The sequence below is a fragment of the Eriocheir sinensis genome, unplaced genomic scaffold, assembly GCF_024679095.1.
Source record: "Eriocheir sinensis breed Jianghai 21 unplaced genomic scaffold, ASM2467909v1 Scaffold970, whole genome shotgun sequence".
Classification (NCBI taxonomy): Eukaryota; Metazoa; Arthropoda; class Malacostraca; order Decapoda; family Varunidae; genus Eriocheir; species Eriocheir sinensis.
Genome location: NW_026112353.1, coordinates 26,803 through 38,979, shown reverse-complemented (window position 1 = coordinate 38,979; position 12,177 = coordinate 26,803). Strand labels below are relative to the sequence as shown.

The 12,177-nt window shown below is 39.3% G+C and overlaps 1 protein-coding gene across 1 annotated transcript; it reads right to left on the bottom strand.

The window, feature by feature from the left end:
* Positions 1 to 3,486: 3,486 nt before the first annotated feature.
* On the bottom strand, positions 3,487 to 10,506 carry LOC126995060 (uncharacterized). Its single transcript, XM_050854351.1, has 5 exons — positions 9,259 to 10,506; positions 9,004 to 9,078; positions 8,748 to 8,882; positions 3,837 to 3,968; positions 3,487 to 3,607 (listed from the first exon to the last, which is right to left on the bottom strand). Exons 2-5 carry the CDS (start codon positions 9,035 to 9,037, stop codon positions 3,537 to 3,539), a joined length of 372 nt encoding a protein of 123 aa, XP_050710308.1. The 5' UTR covers positions 9,038 to 9,078; positions 9,259 to 10,506; the 3' UTR covers positions 3,487 to 3,536.
* Positions 10,507 to 12,177: the final 1,671 nt, after the last annotated feature.

Genomic DNA, 12,177 nt, shown 5'->3' with positions numbered 1-12,177 from the left:
CTAAACCTATGAAAACGCGGAAAATGCCAGCGCAGTGCGTGGGATTTAAATATCACGTGCGCCACGCCCACTTTGGTAAAATATTCAGAAAAATTACTTAGAATGGAGTGATTGCTTTAAAAATGCGTGAGAGTGATGCCAGATGATTGCCCAAAATGATGGTGCACTGAAATCAAATAACCCCAATCCCCGATTTTCGACCAAATTTTCCCTGCCTGGCCCAGCGTTAATATGATGGCCTCCCATCTTGCCAGGAACTAATTAAATTTTATGGCCATGACCAATTACAAAACATAGTAAATGAACAATGAACTCCCAATTGACCGCGCAGTTAACAAGTGAAAGGTAAATGAAACGCAAACTCCCATTTGAAAAGCACGGTAAGCAAGAGAGGTAAATGAGCCACCAGTAACCGTGGGGGAAATGACTCCATAATGTGGAGGAAATGACTCCATAATGTAGGCGAAATGACTCCATAATGCGGCGAAATGGCATGTGGGCGAAATGACCGGATACCTCATGGGCCTGAACCACAGGGTGAAGGCACTGTGTGAGGGCATAGGGAAGACCGAACTAGGAGCTTATGGAAGGAAGTGAATGGTGATGTAGGAAGAGTGAAATATGAAAACACATGGCAGCAATATAGGAACAACCAAATGGAGGTAAAAGGGACTCATTAGGAAGACGAGGGCAGAGACAGAGTGGGAGATAGTAGAGGAACTCGGGGAGAAGGGAGAGGAGGAGGGAAGAGACTGGTACGTATGCCTTCCTGAGGGGGATAGAAAATAGGGAACGCCTCAACTTAGATGTAGATGCATTGTAGGTTCATGATTGCGTGAAGATAAACTTCATATCTTCAGTGATATATTTTAATGTTTGTGCATACAAAAAAAAAAAGTCAACTCATATGAACCGCAAACAGAAGATTTGGATCGATAATCTACCATACAAGCACACGAAGGAACAACTTGTATGTATACCAAACAGTATAGTCGGGTCATACTCAAACGATTCATAGCCTTTCAGATACCCATAATTCATCTCATTCAGGTACATAAAGTGACATACGACTCTGCAAGTGTCTATGTATAAGGAATTTTGATGTGTTGCATGTAAATAACATGGGTAGCCTAATACTCCAAATAGCCTAGGAAAGCATTCAACAGTTATTATTTACTATTTCATGATATTTCGACTATTAATCGTTATTTACATGCAATACATTATTAAAATACCCTTTATTTGAACTAGCAGAGCCAGATGTCTTTTAATATAACTGAAGTGAGCTATCAATCAATGAGTACGGAAAAAACATAGATCGTTCGAGTATGATGTGACTCAGTTTTTAAATACAAGTTTGTCTTTTCTTGTGCTTGAATGTTAGATTATCAGTGCAAACGACTGAGTTGTTTTTTGTATACATAAACATTCAAATATATTATCGAAAAATATGCTTGAATTTCTATCACAACAGTTGATTTCCACGCATACACGAACCGGAAGTGCGCAGGTGACACATCCATCAAAATTCCCGCTTTGTTGGTGGACAGACGGAATGAAACAGCCTATAGGTGGTGTCTGCCCAGTTTGTTGTATGCAGATGTTAGACTGCTGTTTGCAAGAAATGAGTATGATATAAGTGGGATGGTAGAACCTCTTTAACAAAACATGTGTGGCCAAGGCCTTTTTAATAACCTTTATTTTTCCTTTCCTCTGGGAACTTATCTTAATTTATTTTCTCCTAGCAAAATCTCTCCAGCCTTCTATTGCGGGAAATAGGGACAGGCTGATCATGTTTCCCTATGCATATTTCGAAGTTTAATAATTATATTTGATTTACATCCCAGTGATCCTGCACTTCTATTTTAATATACAGATACTGAAAAACGAACGTGGAGGAAGCACAGAAGAAACAGAAGGAAAAGTATTCCAGGAGAAAGGGAAAGGACGTGAAAGTGTTTAATCTTAATGTTAGCGATCTAGTGCTAAGAAGGAACATGAGAAACCATTCCCGTATATGTGGTAAGATGGAGCCGAGGTGGCTTGGACCCTTCATGTGAGTGTAATGTTGTAATCATTATAATTCATATTAGTCCGAGAGCTAGCTACGGGTGATTTTACCCCAACGAGCCCAGAAGATATAATGCTCTAACTTGGTTAAGTTTATCACCGACAATTGAAAAAGGTTTGTCAGCTGCTTCAACTCGGGTGGGTGTTGCCCCCAGGGGGTGCCAAAATACCCCTTTTTGAGGTTGATTTTACTTTTCAAACTATACACTTCAAACTTTGTATATAAAACTATGTATTTATTCTTAATAATATGGCGATATAACTCACAGAATATTTAAGGGGGATGAAGGGGTCAGCTGCCCTTAAAAAGACCCTAAAAGTGTTGGATTTTACCCCAAAAGCTACACGAATCATATTCACTCAGTATAATGATAAAATGCAGTAGATATGAATCTACTAATAACTGACACTATTTCTCGGTGGTAAAAGGGGGTCAGCTGCCCTCCAAATTTAGTCTGATTTTGGCCCTTGGGGTAAAAATGTCTTACCCCAAGAGCTACACGTACCAAAATGCAGTAGCACAGAGTTAATCTGTCCAAATTGATAATGAGACTAAAACTGACAACATTATCAGGTGGTAAGATGTGGTCAGCTGACCTCCAAATTTTGCCCATTTTGACCCCGTGAGGTAAAAAAAGACAACTATGAGTTACAGTTTTTATATTTATTATATAGTTACTTTAAGTAACAAAAGTAATGTTGGAGTAAAAACTGACTCATTTTTCTGGTGGTAAGATGGAGTCAGCTGACCCCCAAAATGTGTCCCATTTAGTTCCTAGGGGTAAAATATAATAAATTGTTCGTACAACATTCAGATTTCTACCATAGGTAGAATAAGTAGCTTAACTAATATTGACATATTAACTGACATGATTAAAGGGTGGTAAGTTAGTGTCAGCTGACCCCCAAAATTTACATCTCTTTGTTCCTAAGGATAACAACAACAACAACAAAAACTGTTCGTACAACATTCAGATTTTTACCATAGGTAGAGAAAATAGTTTAACTAATATTGACATATAAACTGACATGATTAAAGGGTGGTAAGTTAATGTCAGCTGACCCCCAAAAACTTACATCTCTTTGTTCCTAAGGATAACAACAACAACAAAAAAACCTGTTCCTACAACTTTCAGATTTCTACCATAGGTAGAATAAATAGTTAAACTGATGCTGACATTTAAACTGGCTTGATTTAAGGATTTAAGGGGGGTGAGTTAGGGTGAGCTGACCCCCCAAATTTGCATATCTTTGTTCCTAAGGATAACAACAAAAAAACCCTGTTCCTAGAGGTTTCAGATTTCTACTATAGGTAGAAGGAGCATAACTAAGGCAGACATAAAAACTAGCATTCGTTGGAAATACCTGATATAGTATAGCATAGAGTATGGAAGACATTTTACATATATTTTTTCAAGAGTATATCGTTTCTCAATATGTTAACGTGTATTCATTGGTCTTTACAGTCACTCGCTGTTTTCAGTTTCATCGTCAGTAGTATCATCTGCATCAGTGTCACTTTCCATTGCCAAGTCATCTGGAAGAAAATTTTATTTTAACTGAAATCAACCGAGGATGCTACTTTTGCTAATATGTGAAGTAACTTTAACGAGTTATTTGTAATTCTGGATTGTTTTATAGTTTCTTATACGTTCAATCCTGAAAAATGGGTTTATCAATGGCCTTCAATTATCTGCCATAATTAACACAGCAGTAATAATGAAATAGATTAATATTGCGATTATTCATTAAAAGTAAGTACATACCTGTGCAGTCATTAATATCTTCATCATCGGAGCCATCCTTGTCATTCTGCAGCACGTCGATTGTCTTGGGGTACAAGTCACCTTCTGTCCAAAGAATCTGGTAACTACCATATCCCAAAGTCCATCCAGACTCTGTTGGCGAGATAGGACTCTGAGTAGCAAGGTCAACAGAATTCCACCTGTTAGCTATGAGGTGTACTCTCTTTATTTTCTGCTTCAGGACATTGTGACACGGTGGGAGGGTGCTTCCGTCCATTTTTTTCAAACAGCTGATGCGCGCTTCATCCAATTTACCAGAAGGTTTGTACCGTTCTAGGAATAATTCCAATCGTATATCATTGATGAATTGACTTTTCCTTTTACCGTACATTTCAGCTGTGAACTTCTCAATTGATGAAAAGTTTCATCTGATATTGTTTGTTCCTTCCCTAAGGCTGTGAAAGAGTTCTGGAAATTGGCGTTCTTCTCCAAGATCTTTAGTGGCCGAACTTTTCCTTTTCGGGAAAATGCTGCAGTGTAGTCGCAGCCAGTGAATGCATGGTATGCGGGCATCGCTGAACACAATGACTCGCCTAGGTTTGCTGCAAGCTTGGTCATGTCGATGTACCTTCGTGTATTGTTTGAGACTAGTCCTGCATCTATCCAAACCTTGTGATTACAGAAGTTTGACTGAGATCCAAGACCAATAACTAAGCAGTCAGTGTCATTCGTTCTTATCACTATGTTTTTCTGTCCAGTTATCTTGTGCACATGGAAGAACATTCTTGCGTCTGCTTCTTCGTGGTCATTGCTGTATCTTGATTCTTCTGATTTCATGACCGAATTCCCTTCCACCACATATTTGTAGCAGGTGTCGCCATCATTTGCATACAAGGTTTTGGTTCCCAAGTGTTTCACATTGCAATCATCTGACCAACTAGCAACCAAGTACTTGACCAGAGATTCTTTAAATCCTGCGTTGCGTAAAGCACTCATCCAATTGGCTGGTCTTTTCTGATTGCCACCTGTTATTTTGAATGAATCAACAGATCCATCCCTTGCAGCTCTTTCACAGTCTTTGATTGATGGACTTAGCCATTTATCAGACACGAAGTGAATTTCATCGCCTTCTGATGCCATGATTTTCCGTAAAATGTGTGATGATATCCCACCAAATTTCGTGGGAAGGGCTGCACCTGGCAATAGATGGAAGTAAAATGATGCATCGATTATGGTGACATCGATGTGTTCCGGAGAGTTTGATTTCACCTTGTTCTCAAGATATTGCATCAGAGCCGATTTTGGTGTTTTCAGCATTGTACCATCCACATGACAGTGATAATGGTACAGGTGTCAGAGGATATTTTAGCACTTCTGCTAAGTCGATGCGTTTCTCTACTGAAGCATACAGAATGCTACCAAACAAGTCACGGACCATACATGCTGCCACTCTTTTTACATCTGTTTTCTTTGATTTTGTTCCTGCAGTTGCAAATGTTGACACCTCTTGCCGAGTAATCTTTGCTAGAAACCTTCCAGGCTCTTGGCGGCACTCATTCATGAACTTCTTTCTCTGGACTTCACCTGCTTCCCTGACATTGAGGAGAAAGCTTTCTACTTCCTCTGGAGCAGTTTTTCCAGTCCCAATATTGTACAGATGTTTGGAGTCTATGTCTTCAGTGAATGGATTCATTGTTTCTTTTATCATGTAGATTATGTCCTTGACTGTTTTGTTGTCCTTCCTAATTGCATGCTTCTTCAGCCCATGTGTTACATCTTCTTTTTTATGCATGCCAGCTTCTTGAAATACATGTGACAGAATGGATGTCCGAATGAAATGAGATTCGGCCCATCTTTGCCTTGCAGATATGGAGTTTGTCATTGCGGCAATTCCAATCCGCTGGCTGGCAGCATCCTTGTTTATAGTTTGCTCCAATGTCAGATCAATTGGACTTCCAGAGAATGGCTTCTTGGTTCTCTTAACAGAAAACAGTCCGTCTTTGAATTCTTCATAGATTTCTGGATGTGTTTCTTTAAGCTTCAGTAGATTATCGTGATACTTTACTGTCCAGCGGGCATAGTTGTGATGGTTCAAGGCGAAGAAATAGTTTGCCATTTGCAGCAATGTGTTTGTGTACCCCTCCAAGTCTCCGGTTCTGACACTGCGGCTGTATCTGTGGTACAGGTGCATCAGGCTGATGTAGCTACACCAAAACTGTGCAGTTTTTCCATTGTCCCCGGCCAGTGTTTTTTCATAGAAGTCTCTGTATCTTTCCAATATGTCGTTTCCTTCCTTTGAATGTTGGTATTTGTTGATATCTGGAGAATCACTGATGCATTTTAGCTCATTCTGAAGCACTGGTACTATGTCAGGGTTGTTTTGGCTTTTTTGAAACCATTCAAAAAAGAGTATTTCCAGAGAAACCGCTAGCAGTTCGTGTATTCTCTTGCAGCGGTTGTAATGCTTTCCTTTGATAAATCCGTTTATAGAGCCCACTGCTAGTGCACCGCACTCATTCAATATGTGCGGGGCACCAGATTCAGCGATCAGCTTCCCAATGACACAAAAATATGCTTTCTCCACATGGAATGACCCAAGTGAAATGAAGAGATTGTCAAATACCGGCTTTTCCTGGGCTTGTATTTGCAAAGCTATTTTTGCTATGGCTAGGTCGTAGGTGACAACCATGCAAGACTTGTTGGACTCCTCTGCTAATTTCTGTGACCTTTTCATTGTTTCAACAACGACAGCATTTGATGTGGGTGATTGGTTTATTTGTGGCAAATACCAAACTTTCATCTGTTTTCTACAGTCATAAACTCTCTCTGCATTCCATCCTGCCCACATTGGTGTATTTGGATTTTGCCACACATCCAACATCCAGAGAACATCTTTCTTCCATGACCCTAAGTCAACATTTTCCTCACTTGTCAGAAGTCTGATATCATCGGCAGCCAGTAACCCGGCGTTTTCTAGGCGTGGTTTTTTATGATAAGGCTGAATTTCAGAGCTTTCAGTTTCATAGGAACGCCGCCTTTTCTTGCTTAGGCCGACTCCAATTGTTGGCAGGGATGCTTTTGTTTTTGTTTCAGTAATATTCTCATGATGAATTCTATCTGACTCTGGCTTTTGGGCTGAGGCTTTAGCTTCAACGAGCTGGTACGCTATGGCAACTGTATCATGAAGTGTGTCCTTGCCGCTCATAGTTTCAACAAATCGATCAAAGTTGTCCCAGGCTACTCCAGTTCCATATTCATTTCCTGAGTGCATACCAAACGGCATTTCGTTGTCATTATTTTTGACCGAAAATGTTAGTTCAGTTTCTATTTCTTCAGCCGTATGGTAACTGGCACAATGACCCATTCTGTTCAGCACTTCTATTACTTTTCTACACCCAGTCATGCTCTTCATAGCCAGAGCTGTAATCAGATGCTTTCCTGGTTTTTTCTTACCAGATGTTGCAGAAAATACTGCATCCTGACTAATAGCCCTGATTCGCCGCTGTTTTCCTGGTTGTTTCCATATTCTTGAGTCTGGACCACCAACTAAGTATTTGAAGAAGTCTTGGACTAACTCCGGGACATCAACTTCCCCACCAATTATATCTTGCATGGTCGGACTTGAAGGTATTTGCTTTTGTGGGGCTTTCATGATGGCTTCACGAAGTACCAATGCTGCATCTCTGATTTTCATTTTAATATCCATGAGTTTATCAAATTTGAAAGCAAGTGCTTCTTCTTTTGACATCTCAGACGAATGGACAATACTTCCACGTTTTGTCTTTCCCTTTTGAACCACGATCCTCTCACCAAAATGTTTGGTTAATTTTTCATCCAGCTTTTGTGCTGTTGGGGTTGCATGTTGAAAGTCCTCACCACCTATTTCATGAACAGTGGCTGTATAATAGGTGTTCAGGTCAGTTAACAAATGCACCTCGCGCTTCTCAATTACATTCTGTTCAATGTAAGATATCAATGAGTCAAAAGCCTCTCTATGAACTTCTTTCTCTCTGCTTATGTACCCTGTCCTTGGTTGATTTCCATTTTTGGACATTGCCCTTGCTTGACTCTGGTACAGTGAGCGACAGTTGGCGTGGTACCTCAATCCTTTTGCAACAAAATCCTGGTCTCTTATCTGTGTTAACAATTTTTCATCCCCTTTCATTTCAGCATATTCTTGAATGTTTGCAGCAAACTGGGCTGTCTCAGCTGAAACTAATTTTGCTCCACGTTTTAATTATTTTTCTAGCCGATCCACAAAACAAGCACATCGGCTGGAAATCACATGTGCCCTCTTTCGATGTTGCTGCCGATTCGTTCAAGCTTAGTGATTGTTTTTCTTGGCTCATGTGACATGAAGGATTTTCTTGGCTCATGTGACACGAAGGTTTGGTTGCAGATCTGTGAGCCTTTGGTAATGCTGTAAATTTCCTATAGCACTCGTGGTGATAACCATGGATACTGTCTACTACAGTTGGCAGGGATATGTCAGCATATTTCAAGTTTTTTTGTTTTCGTAGCATTAATATTTCCTTGCATTTTGCCAACTTGTCATCTTTGAAGCAAATGACTCTACCAAAATCTTGATACTTATCACTGCTCTTGATGTGTAAGGAACACAGCATTTCATCTGAAAAGTCACAACAGTACCCTTATCAGCCCACAGTCACTCTGTTTTCAATTATATTTGTTATCAACTGTCACAATTTCTAATTATATTGTAATATAACTGGTGCTTGGTTTTCATAATAATAAAGTGCTTTAAAGTTTGAAAAACTCACTGTACCCCGTTATTCACCCCGCCCGTGCATCCCTTACACCAAAAAAACATGTTTCATGCAGGGAACCCCAACAACAATAGTTTTACATGTATAGTGTATCACAATATAAAGCATTTTGCAAGAAAAGTGTGCAGCGAGTTAAATGACTTACCAGGCGCAGATTTAGTGTTTTGATTGTCTGATAATTCATTGCTTTCCTGACCTGACGACAGTGACTGGATTGCTGGATGGTCTTGACTATTTGATGCAATCTTGTCTGTGCTGAGATCACCAGACAAATCATCACCTAAAAGTTATGATAAAGAACCTTTTAACATCGGCATTTCAAACTAGTAACAGTAATAAAAAAAAGTATAAAAAATACTCAGAATTTGATTCTTCTAAATTAGCAAAATGAAACCACTAACCTCCTGATATTACATCGCCCTCATCCATCGTCATAAACCGTGTTTAGATTTCCAAAGAAATCATACACATGTTCTCTGAAAAGTTCATCGAATGGTGTTAGGGTAGTACGTACATAGAAAGTTGTGGATATACCTTGATTTGAAGTGCTCCACGTATGTGTCAATAATGTTGCCGTCAAACAATAACTAACAAGCAAAAACAAAGTAAGTAGATGATAATATATTAAGCAAAACAAAATGGGAACTACCACTTACGCTTTGCATAACTACTCCGGCTTATGCGTTTGACACATGTCAGTTGACTACACCACACCATGCAGTTAACCACGACGTTGCTTGCACGACCCCTATGAGCAGAGCCTCATAGCGAGCCTTCCCTCTCGTTTGGTGCAAACCCAGGTACTGTTATCCTGGCCGTCACAGCACCAAGCAGCCACACAGTGCAGCCACAAAAAAAAAACAGTTTAATAATAAAAACACAGACAATCAAAACTCTATAACTTAGATCACCAACTAGGAGCTCGTAGAACCCTGGGGGCTTCCGGCGACCATCACCAAGGGTTCTCCAAAAAATCGTAAAATAATCCTGTGCTATTACAGTATGACTTTTCACCAAGTCTATCATATTAGCTCATTTGATGCAATCTTGAATTCCAAACTCAGTATACATTGCTTAATAACTTTAAAAAAAACAGACGATCATATCTTGCATTAGAACACTATTAACAAGGGTGCCTTGGAAAATGAAAATTCATGGGAGGGGTTCCACCAAGGTTTGGAATCACTGCTCTTTAACGTATGATTTATATCACCGATACACCACCATATGTACATACCATGACACACACACCCTATAAATAATCACAACAAGTATACCTATATACGCATACAATGATAGTATATATCAAAAAAAGATAACATAATACAAACAATGAAAATACTTACATACGGGAAATCCGAGAGTTGGTTCGTTGTACATGGCTGGAGAGGGCGAGACTGAGGAGCCGTGTTCAGCACACTCCCCACAATACCTCCCAATGAATTATTATACTAGCAATGAGACAATGAATCTGTGAATGAAGCCTGGCTTCAGATTATTTTTTTCTCTCATTGTAACCTGCCGTCTCGGATCAGCGGAAACACAAGACACGAGTTTGGTAGATAGGAGAACATCAAACAACCGAGTACCATTTAAGGCCGGTCAGCCCTGACAAATATCTGATTTTAGAGTAAGTTCTTAGGTAGGCATTTGTTAACAGAAAATTGTAAGAACATCATTTATTTCATTACCCCTACGAACCAGAGGGGGAAATTTGGGGGTCAGCAGACCCTAACTTACCACCCTTAAATCAAGTGAGTTTAAATGTCAGCATCAGTTTAACTATTTATTCTACCTATGGTAGAAATCTGAAAGTTGTAGGAACAGTTTTTGTTGTTGTTGTTGTTATCCTTAGGAACAAAGAGATGTAAATTTTGGGGGTCAGCTGACACTAACTTACCACCCTTTAATCATGTCAGTTAATATGTCAATATTAGTTAAGCTACATATTCTACCTATGGTAGAAATCTGAATGTTGTACGAACAATTTATTATATTTTACCCCTAGGAACTAAATGGGACACATTTTGGGGGTCAGCTGACTCCATCTTACCACCAGAAAAATAAGTCAGTTTTTACTCCAACATTACTTTTGTTACTTAAAGTAACTATATAATAAATATAAAAACTGTAACTCATAGTTGTCTTTTTTTACCTCACGGGGTCAAAATGGGCAAAATTTGGAGGTCAGCTGACCACATCTTACCACCTGATAATGTTGTCAGTTTTAGTCTCATTATCAATTTGGACAGATTAACTCTGTGCTACTGCATTTTGGTACGTGTAGCTCTTGGGGTAAGACATTTTTACCCCAAGGGCCAAAATCAGACTAAATTTGGAGGGCAGCTGACCCCCTTTTACCACCGAGAAATAGTGTCAGTTATTAGTAGATTCATATCTACTGCATTTTATCATTATACTGAGTGAATATGATTCGTGTAGCTTTTGGGGTAAAATCCAACACTTTTAGGGTCTTTTTAAGGGCAGCTGACCCCTTCATCCCCCTTAAATATCTGTGAGTTATATCGCCATATTATTAAGAATAAATACATAGTTTTATATACAAAGTTTGAAGTGTATAGTTTGAAAAGTAAAATCAACCTCAAAAAGGGGTATTTTGGCACCCCCTGGGGGCAACACCCACCCGAGTTGAAGCAGCTGACAAACCTTTTTCAATTGTCGGTGATAAACTTAACCAAGTTAGAGCATTATATCTTCTGGGCTCGTTGGGGTAAAATCACCCGTAGCTAGCTCTCGGACTATATGGTAAATGAACCAAGAGCTATCAATGTGATGGGTTATTATCAGGCTAGGTAAGCTGTAAAAGTAATTTTAAAGGAAAAAGAGAGTAGAAGAACATTGAATGAAGCTTAGTGAACAGATTAAATAAAATAGAAAGGCTTATTATAGAGAAGTAAAAGTGGCAAGTGGATGGTGAGAGATTAAGAAATGAAAGTGATGGAGTGACGGAGGCAATGTTTAATGATATGGGAAGACATGATGAGAGACATGTTATGATTTAATTCTTGGATGTGAATGGAGAAAGGTGAAAGTAGATTGGGTAGTCAGAACCACTGTTATAAAAAGGAAATTAAAGAAGCTATAAATAGACTAATTATGGCTAAAACCACAGACATAGATGAAACACCACGAGAGTTGTTGATGCATGGAGGCAAGGTGGAACTGAACATGATGTATGTAATGTATCAGCTTGCATGGGAAGTATGCAAGGTTTCAGGTGATTGAAAAAAGGGTTAGGATTGGTAAACTGTATAAAGAGAAGGGTAGTAGAGAGGAATGTAAGAATTATAAAGAAATTTAATTGTTGAGTTTTCTATGGAAAATATATGCTAGAGCTCCTAATATAAGGCTGCAAGAAAGAGAGGTTGGCCATTCTGTATTGTCTCCGCTTTTTATTTTCCCCTCCCATAAACTATCCATATCCAAGGGCCTTGTCCACCCTCGTATGGAGTATGCATCTCACGTGTGGGATAGGCTCCACGCACACTGCTCTCTTGGACAGAGCAGAGTCCAAGGTTCCTCATCTCATCAGCTCTCCTTCTCTTATTGACAGT

Excerpts from the sequence above, each read along its gene's own strand:
- LOC126995060 (XM_050854351.1), bottom strand. The coding sequence starts at position 9,037 with ATGACGATGGATGAGGGCGATGTAATATCAGGAG. Across the intron at positions 3,969-8,747 it reads AAACACTAAATCTGCGCCTG|AGTCTGGATGGACTTTGGGA; the intron begins GTAAGTCATTTA and ends TCTCGCCAACAG. Across the intron at positions 3,608-3,836 it reads AGATATTAATGACTGCACAG|ATGACTTGGCAATGGAAAGT; the intron begins GTATGTACTTAC and ends ATTTTCTTCCAG.